We start from the raw sequence: 17943 nt of genomic DNA on the forward strand, positions 1-17943 counted from the left end.
CTGAATGCTAACGACGAGGGCATCATCATGCGGGTGGTGGAGACATCGAGCATCTTCTTCTGAGAATCCAATAATGGGGTTGTCGATCCACGCCATCTTTGAGATGAAGCCCGTTAGCTGGACGTTTTGAACCATCCTGAGGTAAGTTTTTCGAGCCTTTTTGGATGAGCCGGTCGCCCCGTGCCTCCTACAATCATCCTTATGTCTCTTAGGGGCGGCCTTGGACGCTTGTTGTCCCGACGGGGAGCCTACTCTTAAGGCGGATCCGCTCTCTCCTTGCTGATGAACTTCTATAACTTCCCTTGCCTAATGAGGGCTTCGATATGTTGTTTCAAGTCATAGCAGTCGGCTGTGTCATGATCATGGTCACGATGGAAATGGTAGTATTTGTCTTTAGACCTCTTATTAGGATCTCCCTTCAGATTGCCGGGAAATGTTGGGGCTCCTTTGTCCTTGATTTGCATCAGGACCTGGTCGATTGGGGTAGTTAGTGGGGTGAAACTCGTGAACTTCCCCGTGGGGGGCTTAGAACGCCTGTCATCTCTTCATTCTCCAGTTCTTACCATCTTTCGCCCCTTATCCTGCCGTGTGTCTTCCTGTCTTTCTCTTTTCGGGTCAAAAGTTCGTCTTCCACGTTCATGTATTTAAACACCCTGTAAAGCAAATTTGACATAGTCTTTGGGTCGTTCTTATATAGTGAAAATAGAAACTTACCCTTCCGCAACCCATTCGTGAATGCAGCTACAAGTATCTTGTCGTCGGCTTCATTGATTGAAAGCACTTTTTTGTTAAAGCGGGCTATGTAATAACTCAACGTCTCATCCTCCTGTTACTTGATGCTCATCAAGCACGCAATAGACTTCTTATACATGTGCCCCTCGATAAAGTGTGAAGCGAACTGGGTGCTTAGCTCCTTGAAAGTATTGATGGAGTTAGGCGTCAACTTGCCGAACCAAATTCTTGCGGGACCCTTCAGTATAGTAGGGAGGCCCTACACATGATCTCATCCGCCACCCCTTGAAGGTACATCAGGGTCTTGAAAGATTCTAAGTGATCTAGAGGGTTCTTGGCCACGTCGTAGCTTTCTATCTGTAGCATGCAAAACTTCAACGGAAGGGGGAAGGAATTGACAAACATGGTGAATGGCGAATCGGTTCGATGGATCAAGTCATCGAGGTCGCTAGACACCTGCCCTTTGAGGGCGTTCATCATAAAGTCCATCTGTTCCTTCATCATCTGCATCTTTGCAACCATGTGAGGTGGAGCCGTATGAATGATGAAGGATGGCTTATGTCCTATCGTTCTAGTCTGCTTCGAGTGTTGCTACCTTCTGGCCCCTCTTGGTCTCTTCTCTCAGCGCTGGTGCCTTCTTGGTCTTCCACCTGAGTGTTATGCCCTGCGTTCTTTTGACGTAGCTGCTCTTCCAGATTATGGTTTTGTGAGGCATTCCACGACAGTGGCGAGAGTTTGAACCTATCTCTCGAGGGCAGTTGTGTGTGGTTCGTCTCACTGAACGTTGTTGGTGGTCGCCATCGAACGAGTAAGTAACATGCAACTCTTTGTCCGGGAAGCGTTTGCATGGCTTACAAGTCACAGTTCCCCATAGACAGTGCCAACTGATGATGCCGAAAAACCACCAGTAAGCCACACAATCCTTGCATGCTCGAAACAGTACCTACACAACAAAAAGAGAAGACCTAACAGAGAGTACCGATGTGGTGCCAACCAAATACCCTCCAAAGGTCAAGTTAGGACTTTTCACAACTCTAGAGTGCTAGAGCTGGGGTAAATTACGCATACCTTAGTTTATGAGGGTTTTGGGGTTTTTATAGTAGTAGAGGGTTGACATCTCTTCCTTGGTTTAGAAGTCTTTTCCTTATAGGAGTCTCCATGAGCGTATTTTGCAGAACCCTTTCCTTGTAGGAGTCCTTTTGATTAGCACTGAGTGTGGGGCACAAGATATTTCCTTATAACGCATGCGTAGGGACCAAGTAAGGCCATGTCAGAGACGTCAGAGGCTCGCATACCCCCTTTAGTTTATTGGTGTCAACTTTCCATCTTCATCACCCAAAGTGCTCTCGTCAGCTTCGAAGTGAACCTATAGACTTTATACTATCGTCACTTGTTAATGGACACAAGTAAGACCGACGGGTCTATTTGGACCGTCGCCTTCTGCCTTTTCATTGGTGCGTGTTAGTGTTACAAATTTACCCGTATCAGAAGTTGTCCACCAAACTAGCCCAGGTGGCTTATTCTAGATGGATTATGTGTATGATAACAAATAAAAAGTGGAAATCATGGAGGCCAGGGCAATTTTTTTTTGTAACCCTTAACCAGCTTATGTTACCCTTTTTTTTTTTTTTTTTTGTTGATGAAACTTACGTTACCCTTTGTTGGGACGAATTCCAAAATGAGTGTTGCCGTCAAAAGAGACGTCTTTATTTTGATGTAGCCCAAGAGATAATAACGTCGCTTGGAGTATCTAGTAAGTTCAATACTTATACAATTTACTTTTAAAAAAAAAATTATAAATAAACAAAAGGCACCGCCAAAGTATTAATAAATTAATTAATTTTGATTGCATCAAGATATAGGAGAAATGATAAGGTCCTCATAGTGAACAAGTGATGTGGTCCACCATTCCACTAAAAGACTCACACCTGTTTAAAATTGCTGAGTTAAAATTTTTTTTAAAACAAAAATTAATTACTGACTCAGCAATTTTAAATAAGTGGGAACCTTTTAGTGAAATTGTGGACAAGTGACATGGACTACCATTCCACTAAAAGACTTCCACCTATTTAAAATTGCTGAGTTAGAATATTTTTTTTAAAACAAAAACTAATTACTGACTCAGCAATTTTAAACAGGTGGGAGCATTTTAGTGAAATGAAGAACAAGTGACATGGTCCACCAGAGGACTGTATAATTTCTCGAGATATAGAGGCAGAGCAGGACTTCTAGAGAGAGAGATACAATGCCCCTCGACATCCTCGTTGCTTGTAAGTTTCCTTGACGTTTGGTAGCTAGTATGTTTCGGTTTTGATTTTTTGATTTTGATTTTTATATTTTTTTTTTCGGTTCATGCGGTATGATTGTATATGTGTATATTTCTTTTCTTTTTTTTTCATCTCTTATTGATTTCAATATGAGTGTTCCTCTTTTGAATTTAGGTTTAGATCTCCGTTGGAAACCACCGCTGCTAACCCACCGATTGCACCCAAAAAAAAAAAAAAAAAATTTTGACAACAAATTTGACACCAGACACGGTTAGGTTAAAAAAAAGTGAGCTCATAGGTGAGCTTGCAAACTTAACTGGTGTGAAAAATGTTGTAACATTACTCTAATTTTTAATTTTTTTGCGTACATAGCATTATTCTAATCTATCTAATTTTTATACAAACAGCCAATGGTTTATTAAAAGAAAAACAAGTGGAATGGACTCTATTAATACGAGTTCTAAAGTGTCCCACTGTTTTAAAAGAATTTCCGTTGGCTGTAAATGCCTTTCGTTTGTGTTATGATGAGACATAAATGATACCTTGTAAAAAAGTCTGGGAAATTTGTCTCTACTCAGATTCTTTTCTTAACACTACAAAAAACGGAGCCTGAAGCCGCGTTTTGGAGCCGCGTTTTTGGAAAACGCGGCTTCAGCCGTTCCTTTGAGCCGCGTTTTCCAAGAACGCGGCTCAAAGGAAAGGCTGGAGCCGCGTTTTCCAAAAACGCGGCTCAATAACGCGGCTTCAGGCCGTGCGGCTAATTTTTTCATTTTTTTTTTTAATTGTAGCTTGAGCTGCGTTTCAAAAACGCAGCTTCAGACCCCTTGAAACGTACTGTACCAGGATGGAGCTGCGTTTGAAACGCAGCTTCAAGTTTCAGTATAAACAAAAAAAAAAACGAAACGTGAATCCCTCACCATCGAATCAGAAAACTGGCTCTCCGATCACACAAGACCCTCACCGATCGCCCACACTCCCCTCACCGATCGCCCATTCCCCTCACCACTCCAACACAGTCCCCTCAACGCTCGCACATCCCCTCACCGATCGTAGACAACTCTCACCGATCTCACACTCCCCTCACCGATCTCAGCCCACTCTCACCGATCTCAAGCCTATGTGAATCCCCTCACTTCAACCCTATGTGAATCCCCTTCCTCCCTCCGCTCTTCCTCCTCTTCGTTTCCTTCTCACCGATCGCTGGCACACACCCATTCTCGCAAGGCCACTAGCAGTAAGTTTTTCAAAATTTTTTGTTTTGATTCCTGTTTTGGGGTTCCTATTTTTGCTTTACGGTTTTGATTTTAGGTTTAGGGTTTGGGCCGTCGATCTAGGGTTTTGATTTTGGGTATAAATGTTCAATCTCAATATTTGGTTTTAGATTTCAATATTTGGTTTTGGAGATGTTTGATCGATGAATTCATTTTTGCTTGGTGGGTTTTTGATATCTGTGTGTGTGTGTGTGTGTGTTGCTGCGGATCCTATTGTCTGTGTGTGTGTGTGTGTTGCTTGTGCTGCTGTGTGTGTGTGTGTATGTTGCTGTTGCTGCTGCTGCTGCTCTGTGTGTGTGTTGTTACTGGTGCTGCTCTGTGTTTGTGTGTGTGCTGCTGGTGTGTGTGTGTTGCTGGTGCTGCTCTGTGTTTGTGTGTGTGTCTGTGTTGCTGCGGATCCTATTGTCTCTGTGTGTGTGTGTGTTGCTTGTGCTGCTCTGTGTGTGTGTGTGTGTGTATGTTGCTGTTATAGGATATGCTGCTGCTCTGTGTGTGTCTGTGTGTGTGTTGTTACTGGTGCTGCTCTGTGTTTGTGTGTGTGCTGGTGTGTGTGTGTTGCTGGTGCTGCTGTGTGTGTGTGTGTGTGTGTGTGTTGTTGGTGCTGTGCTCTGTGTGTGGGTATGTGTGTTGCTGCTGCTGCTGCTGTGTGTCTGTGTGTGTGTGTGCTGCTGCTCTGTGTGTGTGTGTGTGTTGTGTGTGTGTTGCTTGTGCTGCTGCTGTGTGTGTGTGTGTGCTGCTGCTGTGTGTGTGTGTGTTGCTGTGTTGCTGCTGTGTGTGTGTGTGTGTGTGTGTGTTGTTGGTGCTGTCTGTGTGTGGTATGTGTGTTGCTGCTGCTGTGTGTGTGTGTGTGTGTGTGTGTGCTGCTACTCTGTGTGTGTGTGTGTGTGTGTGTTGCTTGTGCTGCTGCTCTGTGTGTGTGTGTGTTGCTGCTACTGCTGCTGTGTGTGTGTGTGTGTGTGTTGCTGCTGCTCTGTGGAAGAGGGATTTTAAGTGATGTGTGTGTGTGTTGCTTGTGCTGCTGCTCTGTGTGTGTGTGTGTTGCTGCTACTGCTGCTGTGTGTGTGTGTGTGTGTGTTGCTGCTGCTCTGTGGAAGAGGGATTTTAAGTGAATCGCCCAACTTCCAATTTAAACAATGTATAGATGCAATATTAGGAATACTAGCATGACATAAAATGGTAACAATACTGTACTAATTATGACAAGGTTAGAGGAATTTGTTTTATATTTTTGATAAATAGAACTTTTAAATATTAGTCGACCTTTAATGAAAAAGGATGAAATATAATGTAATTATTGGGAAGTTGTTTTACAAGGCTTTCGACAAAGTTGTTTGGGGTCATCCAATTTGAAGTTGTATGGTCGTGCACTTGTGCTGCATCTGCAATTTAATTGTTAGTGTTTCTTTCAATGACAATAGTGCATCTGTCACTAATTAGCTTATTTTTCAATATATAAGTTTTCTTTTTCCTGTTCTTTTCTTTTTGGGTTGCTGTATTTGGGTGGCAAAAATGAGGGCATGAATTCAAAATGGATAGACATCTAAGAGTTTCTCCAGTATTGAAATTTAATTTCAACTAATCAAAGTAAACCCACTTATCTATCACAGGATTTGAATCGATTAGTTATTGCACTTAAAATGTAAAGAAACTTTTTAATATTCAGCCTCATAGTCTTTTACCCTTTTTTTTTTTAAAGAGATTTTTAATCTATAGCGTCCGATAGATTTCAGAATTATTGATAATAAACTAATAATGACATTTCATTGTTATTGATAATTTGTCCAATTTGGTCCATCTCGGTCTATTCAGTCCACCTTAGTCCTTTCGGTCCACTTCGATCCATTCAGTCTATTTTGGTCCTTTCGGTCCAATTCGGTCCTTTTAGTCCACTTCAATCCTTTCGGTCCATTCAGTCTATTTTGGTCCTTCCGGTCCAATTCAGTCCTTTTAGTCCATTTCGGTCCAATTCGGTCCTTTTAGTCTACTTCAGTCCTTTCGGTCCATTCAGTTCACTTCGGTCATTTTGGTCCATTCAGTCTATTTTGGTCCTTTCGGTCCAATTCGGTCCTTTTAGTCCACTTCAGTCCTTTCGGTCCAAATTGGCCCTTTGATCCACTCGGTCTTATTGGTCCAGTTCAATCGAAAATGACGAAAAGTAATATAATTATTTTTAATTGTTTAATTTAATTATTTATGGTATTATTTACTATCTTTCTTTATGTTCCCCCTACATGATATTATTATTATTATTTTTTTATAGGGGGACGAAATTTAAAGATGATGGTATTAAATTTAGTATCATAATCTACAATCTTCTAATGCATAAGTTATTCAGTACAATTCTATTTCATATGAAGATTGTGAAGCTCATCTTACAATGTATAAATTATATAACATATCATCGTAGAAATTCATCTGTAAATAAATGTATTGCCCTCTTCATTCTTTAACAATAAATGCCGTTAATATTTTCATACAATCACACAAACTAGTTAATATGATAAAACAAAGCCATACAAAGTACCTTTTTATGTTGAAGACTCTTGTTATGTGGTTGGAAGAAGCACAAACTTTTTATTGAACATATATATATCGATACAAACAATTGTAAATGCCTCATGCATTGCATAGACCTACAACTAGTTATGATAATAACCAATCCATTAGGGAGGTAAAGTGCACTAATTTAATTTTTAAACTCATGTTATCCAATAACAAATGTTATACATGGTCAATGAAAAACAAGTCATGTAGAACTGTTTTATGTCATTTCCTTATGCCTTTTCACCCTCTAGTCCTTTTTGGACTAGATTTTAATTATGAAAATTTTACTGACTAGTTTGTCTTATTTTACTATGATTATTGATGTCTTATGGTAGTTGTGAAATTTGATAGTGTTTGTTTACGGAGTTGGTTCAGTTGACAAGGTTAACAATATACTTTATATTATATTTTATATGTTGGTATACAATATATTAAAATAATCTAAAAGAAAGGAATAAATCTCACTGCTATGTTACAAAATAAAATTAAGCAAGCATCGCGACAATTGTTCCAAGACGAAAGCACCTATCTTTTTGGTACTCATGAAAGCTCACATCTAAATGTATCGTGCTTTGGGCGAAGGGCATATCTCACTTGTAGTGCCTGTTGTATCAATCTCTCTTTCGTGATTAGTTAAGATGACTACTTATATGTGATTTGTCATTATTTTTTTTTTAGTAATATATGTGTGAATTTCAGTCAGATATTCTCATACACATATATATATATATATATATATATATATAGAGGTTTTAATGTTCTAGGAATATGTTCTTCTATCGAAGGAGTTAGAATTTCTTAATATTCATAATTACATATATGGTACCAATTCTCTTGTTAGAATATGTGTGTTTGGATTGACTTATTTGTTGCATTGTTGATTTATTAAAAATGGGTGTATAAATATAGTTGTACATGGAAACAACGGATGCTTTAAAAGGCTTTATATAGATAAGTTAATAATTTTTTTTTTATATATAAAAAAACCAAACTCAATATAAAGAATAAAACAATTTTATTTTATTTTTATTAAAACCTCTAGCCTCTTTATTGCGTGCATAGTCAGTTTTTGTGTCTTAAAAAAAAGGTGTAAAACAAAGTGTGCTTGACTGCCATCACAACCTGTTACTTGGTGTTGGGCACGTGTACATGTATCTATTAATTAACATGTTCCTTACATGTGTTTCACAGGTGATGTTGTTCGCAAACATTTGAAATTATAGTCAGAGGCACAAAGTTCACAACAAATTCCGCTCACTGTGCACGAAAATCCAGACGCCTCTCAAAAGCCATTCACCTACATTTTCTATCATTTTATCTTGGTACCCGCCCAATTCCCACGCCTTTTCTTCGTTGTGCTTACTATCTTTCTTAAATTGATGCGTCCTTGCATCTTTGTAACTCTTTTTGTTGTAATTGTTCTTTTCATTTAATTATATAGATTAAGATTTATATCATAGGGCTGTATCTGAGACATATGTAGCCGTATGATACAAATTTTGAAAAGATACTTGTAAAACAAACACAGTTGGAACATACCCAACGTGCAGTATTGTATTGGAAAGGACAGTGGTTTTATATTTGAATGGGTGAATATCTCACTCTTCATATTGCATGAAGAGATGCCTGCGTGTGTGTGTGTATATGCAATTAACTTCAATTTCCTCTTAATTTAATAGGTTGGGAAGTACTTAAATATAGATATTATCACTTCATACATCTTCTCTTTTGACTAACTTATTTCATAAATGATATAAATTTTCATAAATTAAATGATTTTCAACCCTTCATACAACTTTCTTCTTGACTAACGCTTTTCATAATTTAAATAAACTTTAAACTCCATAGCAAAATGTGACAATCGACTCCTAACAAGTAATACCCAATTACATGGATGCATTCAGTTCTTTCTTGCTAATATAGAATCAACAAATCATATCGATTTGTTCGTAACAATTCACTTAGACCAACTCTTGGAACCTTAAAGGAGTGGGCAACAATATATTCTATTTTGGACTTACAATATCATCATACATAGCATTTAGCTTAGATTATCACATGTAGGAGACGACTTCGTTGTTGGACATAGTTATCTTGGTATTCTGGAGGTTATAATTATTACAATTGCATGCATTTGTGATTTGTTAATATCTTATTCCAACAATTATGCTTAAAATATTCCAAACATATCACATTAAGTTATGCTTCATTTAGTGTTACTATTTAGAAAATTGAAAGTATAGGCTATTCTTGATGTAGTGATATATATATATATATGTTATCCGAAAATCTATGCATAGTTCGGTATGTTTGTTCTTTACAAATCAGTAATAGGTCTCAGATCACCTCTGAATCTAATTTGACGGTTTATTGGCTATGCATTACCAAATGTTGTTGTAGGTCAGATATTGTTTATCTTGTATAGTCATGGATAAAAGTTGGATGAAGAAGCAGAGGGGTTCAAGGGAATATATTGAAGGTGTACTTAAATTTGTGGAATTTGCATCAAAACATGCAAGCGATGGGAAAATCTTTTGTCCTTGTACCAAATGTGTGAATATGAATTTGGTACTGCCAGGGGTGGCATGTGAACATCTTTGGAGTAAGGGGATGCTTCAAAATTACACACTTTGGAAATGGCATGGGGAATCGGCGGCTGCGCCAACTGCCACTGAATGTGGGAGTAGTCATGTCCAAGAGTCCTTAGAACAATACGGTGACTTTCGTGGGATGTTGCATGATTTGTGCCCCACGCATGGAATGTCACCTGAACCAATGGACGAAGGGGAAACTGTGCAACAACCGGCTGAAGGTCCAAATGATGGTGCACAAAAGTTTTACAAAATGATAGATGATGTCCACAAACCTTTATATGCTGGGTGTACAAAATTTAGCATATTCTCAGCCATCGTTGTGTTGTTCCAGTTGAAGACTCTTTGTGGTTGGACGAACAAGTCATTTACTATGTTGCTTCAACTCTTGATGGATATGCTCCCTTCTAACGCTAAGTTGCCAAAGGACCATTATGAGGCTAAGAAAATAGTTCGAGATTTGGGTTTGGGGTATGAGAAGATCCATGCTTGTCCCAATGATTGTATGCTATTTTGGAAGGAGAATGTTAACCTCGAGGCATGTCCTTGTTGCGAAGAAAGTAGGTGGAAACCAAATGAGGCATCCGTTACAAATAATAATGCCTCATCTAGTAAGGGAAAGAAGAAAGCTGCAAAGATCCTACGCTGGTTTCCCTTAAAGCCAAGATTGCAGCGATTATTTTTGTCACCCGACTTGGCTAGTTCTATGAAATGGCATGCTAATGGTCGTACAGAGGACGGGGTAATGCGGCATCCTGCTGACTCGGATGCATGGAAAATGTTTGACACTACGCATTTACAGTTCTCGTCTGAGCCTCGTAATGTCAGACTTGGATTAGCTGCGGATGGGTTCAACCCCTTCGGAATGCTGAGTACTACTCACAGCACTTGGCCTGTCATGCTAGTCCTTTACAATCTCCCGCCTTGGTTGTGCATTAAACGATCATCTTTGATTTTATCACTAGTTATTCCTGGACCTAAATCGCCAGGGATTGCAATAGATGTGTACTTGCAACCCTTAGTAGAAGAACTGAGGGAATTATGGGATGTTGGAGTAGAAGCATACGGTGCATCTTCAAAAAATGTATTCCAATTGCATGCAGTATTGATGTGGACGGTACATGATTTTCCTGCATACGCAGATGTGTCGGGTTGGAGTACGAAGGGTAAGTTTGCGTGTCCTTGTTGTGCCTCAAAGACCGACTTGAAATATTTAAAAAATGGCCGCAAATTCTGTTACATGGGACATAGGCGATGGTTGGGTAGTGACCACGAATTTCGGAAAGAAGATACTTTATTTGATGGATTCACTGATATGCGAGTGGCTCCTGTGCCACCAGTTGCGTCAAACATAATTGTGGACACTGAAACTTTACTTACACGTTGTCTGGGAAAGAAATGTCGAGAAAAATACAACAAAAGAAAGAGAGGTGAGGCAAACCAGTGTGTTTGGAAGAAGAGAAGTATTTTTTTCACATTGCCTTATTGGAAGGATCACAAGTTGCGACACAATCTTGATGTGATGCATATAGAGAAGAATGTGATGGACAATATACTTGGCACTTTGCTGAACGTGAAGGACTGGACAAAGGACAATTACAAGGCACGCCTTGACTTGGCGGAAATGGGAATAAGGAGAGAACTCCACCTACAGCGAAAAGACCATGATAAGTATATGATACCGCCTGCGTGTTTTCATATGACTGCATTGGAGAAAGATGGTTTCTTGCAAGTTTTGCGAGACGTAAAAGTGCCCGATGGATATGCTTCCAACATCTCCCGCCGTGTGAACCTCAAAGAACGTAAGATTTCTGGTTTAAAGAGTCATGATAATCACATCCTGATGCAACAACTCCTTCCAATTGCTTTACGAGGATCTTTGCCATCGCATGTCATTAGGCCTTTGATGAAGTTAGCTTGTTTCTTTAGGAAAATTTGTTCGAAAACCCTTACGGTGCTTGATATTGCGAGTGCTGAGGCTGACATTGCAGTGACGTTGTGTGAATTGGAAAAAATATTTCCTCCATCTTTCTTCACTGTGATGGTACATTTGGTCATGCACTTGGCTACTGAAGCCAGGATTGGTGGTCCAGTTCAGTACCGTTGGATGTACCCCATTGAGAGGTAAGTCATAGGTAATACATGTACAGTATGAGGTTTCATGTGTGCTTTCTAATAGCTAGTGTCAATTACTAACCTTGTCATGCGCATTATAGGTACCTCTCACGCCTTAAGTCTTATGTAAGAAATAGGGCTGCTCCAGAAGGGTGTATTGCTGAAGGCTACATAGTGGAGGAATGTTTAACGTTTTGTTCACGGTATATGGAAGGAGTTGAAACTATATTCTCACGACCCACAAGGACGATGGAGGAGTCAACAGGGGCAGTTTCAAGTGTGGCACTAGAAAGTAGGGAATTGACCCAAGCTCATCGCTATGTGCTATTCAATTCCGAGAACATTTACCAGTTTCGTGAGTAAGTATTATGGACATCAATATAATTGCACGAGAATCCAATGTGCGCTCCGTGTATTAACACTAATACAATTGCCATCTCATGTAGGATGCACAAAAGTTTGACGAAGGATGAACTTCAAAAGGGCCACTGTCGTATATCCAATGCTACTATTCATAAGCACCACATGGAGAACTTTTGTGGCTGGTTTAGATCTCACGTACGTGTCATATATTCAACTTTTTAACATTGCAACTTTCCCATAAGTAGAAGGACGATACTAATTAGACTCAGTTAATTTGTTTGATTATATTAGGTGATGTCAATGACTGCTGCTGATAGGGAAAGAACTGGACTTAGTGATACACTTGTCACGCTTTCGAAAGGCCCATATACTTCAGTAAATCGGCTGAAACATTATGTCATAAATGGGTTAAAATTTAGGAGTTCGAGTGTCGAGGGAAATAGAAAAACGCAAAATAGTGGAGTTAGTGTTGCCACTGAAGGTGGCAATATGTACTATGGTGTGTTGACAGATATCATTGAGTTGAATTATTCAGGCAACATCAAACATGTGTTATTCAAGTGTAAATGGGTTGATGATCAAAATAGGAGGGGATATAAGATTGATGAGTTTGGGTTTCCTATGGTGAATTTTAATCATTCCGTACATGGTGGGGAGGAAATGGTGCATGAACCATATGTGTTGGCGTCTCAAGCTACACAAGTTTTTTATGTTGAAGATAAAAGGCAGAAAGATTGGTTTGTTGTCGTTAAAACGAAAGCCAGAGATGTATTTGATGCAGGTATTGGGCCCCATTGTGATGAGGATGACACGGATGAGTTTCTTGAGAACATCCCGTACTCTGTCACTAGTCCTGATGTTGGTAGGGATGACCTTCGTTGGGGTAGAGATGATGAGGAGGGAATGACAATTGATGCCTCTATCATTGGCCCAAGAGATCTTCCTGAAATGGATGACTTGGATGAGTGTGAGCTCATTGATGATGACTCCAACGATGAAGATGACAACGAAGTCGATTACAGTGATGATGAGTAGTGTAATAGGATATTGTTGTGGTATGTGTAATTGTGTTATAGTTAATTCTTATTGAAATTATAAGTTCTCATTTGTAAAGGCATATTGCGTGCAAAGTTTGACATTGTTACATATATATGTACAAACTATTATTTTGTCAAAATTGTTAAAAAATAAAATTTTGAACATATATATGCAACTAATAACATAGACATATCTTTCCGGTTCGTTCAGAGCTTTGGAGTCACTATGACTCTGCGTATGACTTGAAAAGCACAACCCAGAAGGATTTAGACGTTTGAAACGGTTGTGATTGTCACCCTATCCTCTTTCACAATTTGCCTACGGATGTATGTAGTATGTACATGATTTAATTGTGATTGAGCATGACTAATATGTGATTAAGCTAACTCAAACAAACTGGGAAGTGTGAAAATAATTTTAGTAGGAAATTAATACGCTAAAATAAAACTTACTTCATTTACATAACAAAGTTGCTACAAACGAGACTAAATATTTACCTATACTAAAAGAGAAAATTGTAGGGAAAAACATTCAACATGGTTTTGGTATGGGGTTGACTTGTCTTTTTTTTTTCTTACTTTGAAATGAAGACTCTAGTTACACTTGTGTCTTTGTTATAGGATATATGTGTCCTCATGACTTAAGAATCGGATTGATACTCATATATAATTAGTAGGTGAAACTGTTACTTCTTCATGTTGTTGCATATATATGTTATAACTGTTATATTTTCGTGTTGTTAAGAAATAATAGTTTTAACATACATAATTATCTTTACTACAGTTAACAATTATTGGCCGTGCTTCTTAACCATTTTTCCTCATTGTGTTGTAAAAGGTGTTGGACGCAAGAATGGGGAGGAAACGCCAGTTGTCACTTGTTTACGTTGGGCAAGGATCATCACAGTCACTACAACGAGTGGAGGCAGCTGAGGAGGAACCCCACATTTCTGAGGACGCAAGACCGGTGCCAACACCGGTGGCAAGTGACGATGATGAGACACTAGCTCTAGGTATTGGTCATGTTTTCGAATGTAAGGTTTGATGTTTATTATTGGATGCTTAGATCAATTCTAGCTAATACATATAGGAATTAATTTGGTTCAAAGTTTTTTAATATTGTAGGATTAATTTATGTTTTGTAATTTCAATTATCAGTTGGTGGTTTACATCATTTCATAATATAATTAAAATATCAAGGTATATTGAGTATATTCTGCTGACTTTGGTCCATTTGGTCCATTAATTTCCTTTGGGTCCAATTCAGTAGGTTTTGGTCTATTTGGTCCAATTTGGTCTGCTCAGTCCAGTCATTTCTGCTCAGTCTAGTTTGGTCCTACAGTGTCTACCTCGGTCCTTTAGGTCCACTATGGTCCATTCAATCACTTCAGTCCAATTTCATGCCATTGGTTTTTCAATTGGGATGTTCCTGACATGTTATATACTTGACTCGAAGCCAACTATATGCAGTAAAGTATAACCAAGACATTCCCTCTGTATTTCCAAATTAACAAAGTGTGGGAAAATGCAAAACCTTGATTATCAATTCCAAGTATGTAGGATCTATTCCATCTTGGGTATCATTCTATCCAGATGATGATTAAAAAAAAAAACGTGATATGTTCTTGTAGATTATTGTTATACTTGCTTAATTAAGCTGTCAATTTCCAATTACCAGTGAACTTTAGGAAATTGGTAAACAAATTTGCTGAAGTTGAATGATCAAAGAGAAGATCGGGTTGAAATTATATATTCTAAATCCAAATTTATTAAATGGTAATTATAGGCAACCCGTGACGAAGCATGGTTGCTCGTCTTTTTAGAAAGCTACGTAAGTGGGTTACATGAATGCGTGGGAGAAAGGCCTCAATTTACTTATGTTTTGTAACCATGAAATCGTAAACCTTTTATTATTTCAATTGGTAGATGCATAATTTTTGCGTGGTGTGACATTTTTCACTACTTCTAAGCTTTGTTAAATAAGTTCTAATATGGCTGGTCTTGTAGATACAGATGATTATGTGCATACCCAAACACCAGTACAAAATCCAGCACCGGAACAAAATCGAGCATCAGAAAATAGGCTTGGAAAACGTGGGAAAACAAGGTTGGCTGACATATGGGCAATGACTGGTGAGTACAAAATTCAGTTGCCGTTAAATGATGAAGGCCAACCGATTGGCAATGACGGGGAATTGTTCGTTCGATGGTTGGGCTCGTTTTGCGAGAATGGCCTATTATGCCCGCTTACGCCTGCTGGGTGGCCAAGTGTCCCTCAAAAGTTTAAAAAAGATTGTTGGACGGAGATTAAGGTAGTATGAAAAGGAAATATTAGTTATTTTTATTTACACCTGCTGTCCTAATTAAAATACTACATTTTGCTAACTCTACTGTCTTATTTCAGCAACGGTATATAATTGATCCCAATATTGTCAAACCAGCGAATCAAATGGGATGGGCAATGAGTCAGCTAGGAGAACTAAGGAGGAATCGCAGGACCAAGTTGAAGAAGGATCACAAAAAACCTGGGCTGTCACGTGAACAAGTATTGGCTATTGAACCGCCTGGGGTTATCCCAGCACAGTGGAAGGAGATGGTTGATTATTGGTTCAATGAAAAAACTGAGGTACATGCGATATTCTTTGTCTTACTCATGTTCATGGTAATTTAGTCAAGAGATGTTTTGATTTTTTTAAATTTTCTTTTTTTGATGGTAATGTGGTTGCAGACATTAAGTCTCAAAAACAAGGCGAGTCGAGACAAGCAGAAAGATATAGCAAGATGTGGGGCCAAAAGTCTTGCTCAGATTTCTGCTGAAATGGTAATAAGTAAACTTAGAATTCATAAATGCCTACATGATGTCCCCTGATATTTTGAGGTCAAATTTACCAACTTAATCTCATTTCATATGTTTTAGGAATAAGAATAAGTTAATTAAATTATAGGTTTTTTGGTAAGTAAAAAATGTAATACATAGCTTTTTTGCTCAGATTTCTAACTCTCCATGTCATTTTTATTTTTAATATCTTAATTTAACAACCCCATGTGTATTTGGAACGTAGCTAAATCCTCTCATTATGTTACTACTCTCTCAGCTTTTTCATAATTTCAGTAACTTTGTTATGACTATCTCATTGTGGACTTGTGTTAATTGTGGCATAACAACATTATATAGTTAGTGTTTATTGTAATTATGTTTGTTCATCATATAGGCGAAAGATAAAGGGGCGGCAGTCGAACGCGCGGATGTCTTTCAGAAAGTATACCGTACGAAAGATGGGGTTGCTATTAGTGACCGTGTGCAAGATCAGATGGTAAGGACAATTTAATCGAATTGAATTTTAGTGTATTTTGTGTTTGTATTAATTCTGGTGTGTAATATGTTGTTTGGTTTTTGTGGGAAAACAGGATAGGATGGTAGTACTTTTGAATGAACAGGACATATGACTACACGGAGAGATTGGTAATGGAATCCTCTGGTCGAAGGACGACGCATATGCTTGGGTGATAGGTCTTGATGAGCGCCCAGGTCGTGTATGTGGGGTAGGCTTTGGGATCACCCCATCAGGAAGAAGTGGCAGAAACGCATCACAGTTTACCCCGACTACTACTCCATCGTCAAGCAGAACTCACGACAGGATGTCAGAGTTGGAGACGAGTCATGAAGAGCTAAGGGAGGCACTAGCTAAATCTAGGGAGGAACTAGCAATTTGTAGGGGGGAAGTAGCTCAATCCGAGGCGAGGCATAGGGCGGAACTAGCTGAAGCTGAGGCGAGGGCCCAAGCACGGATGGCTGAAATGATGGCGTCGATGAAAGCCATGTTTGCTTCATTTAGCCAGGGGATACATAATATAGGTCATTCTCAGGTACTAAACAAATTTTATTTAGCCAAGAACTTAATATCTTGCACACGCATTGGTATGTGATATTAATACGATGCCTTTAATATATTTTAGGATGACAGTGCTTGATGGGAATGGAACTGTGAATCCTGAGGTAAAACAAAATTTCTCTAAAAATTTCTCTACAAACAGCAGCCTTCCTATAAACATACCATGCTATGATGGATAAAGTATTGCTGAACTTGATTGAATTCGAAGTTTTGACTAGGTTGTTTTAACGAATAGTTGAACTATTGCATAGTCTTCCTCTCATGTTACTCTTTGTATTTTTTTTGTTTTTTAATCCAAATGAGCTCTCTCCCTCATAACATTATTCTCCCAAATTGCTCCATTGTGAGGCCTTTTAATACAACTGTGCATCTAAGCATTGCGGAATTACAATTTCAAATTCATGTTTAGAGTATTATGTATTGGTGGCAAAAATTTGGCAAATTAAACTCCTGCCAGAATAATTTGTGCAGACTTATTTTGAAGTGGACAACAAAGCAAACTGGTTGCTGCCTGTGGCTATTTAAGAGCAATTTAGAATGTACAAAAATCATTCTGGTATATTTTTTGTGATGTACAAAAATCCTTGTGATGTAGGAATGCGAACTTGTGTATTTCCTTTCTGATGTTCATGAAACTTGTGATGTTTATTATGGAACTTGTGATATTGGGATGTAATGACGTTTATATGGATCTTGTGATGTATTTTCTTTTTGATGTATATGGAACTTGTGATGTAGGAATGGGAAGTTGTTTAATTCCCTTGTGATGTTTACGGAACTTGTGACTCCAAGGATGTATTTGACGTTTATGGAACTTGTTTATTTTGTTTTTGATGTATATGGAACTTGTGATGTAGGAATGGGAAGTTGTCTAGATCCCTTGTGATGTTTATGGAATTTGTTTATTTTTTTTTTTCATGTATATGGAACTTGTGATGTAGGAATGGGAAGTTGTTTAGATCCCTTGTGATGTTTATGGAACTTATGGAATTTGTTTTTGATGTATATGGAACTTGTGATGTACGAATGGGAAGTTGGTTAATTCCCTTGTGATGTTTATGGAATTTGTGATTCTTGGGATGTAATAAGTTGTGAAAGAAGGGAGTTGTGTGTATAGCAGGAAATTGTGT

General features: G+C 38.5%; 1 protein-coding gene and 1 long non-coding RNA gene across 2 annotated transcripts; both read left to right on the plus strand.

Moving 5' to 3' along the window:
- The first annotated feature begins 4014 nt into the window (after positions 1-4014).
- On the plus strand, positions 4015-8433 carry LOC115962548. The gene is made up of 2 exons (XR_004085469.1): positions 4015-4233; positions 8006-8433. It is a non-coding gene; the product is annotated as an uncharacterized LOC115962548 (long non-coding RNA).
- An 808-nt stretch (positions 8434-9241) lies between these two features.
- Positions 9242-11883, plus strand: LOC115965130. Its single transcript, XM_031084321.1, has 2 exons — positions 9242-11529; positions 11622-11883. The coding sequence occupies exons 1-2, from the start codon at positions 9242-9244 to the stop codon at positions 11881-11883; spliced, it is 2550 nt and encodes an 849-aa protein (XP_030940181.1).
- The last annotated feature ends 6060 nt before the right edge of the window (positions 11884-17943 follow it).

This window comes from Quercus lobata, chromosome 10 (assembly GCF_001633185.2).
Source record: "Quercus lobata isolate SW786 chromosome 10, ValleyOak3.0 Primary Assembly, whole genome shotgun sequence".
Taxonomy (NCBI): Eukaryota; Viridiplantae; Streptophyta; class Magnoliopsida; order Fagales; family Fagaceae; genus Quercus; species Quercus lobata.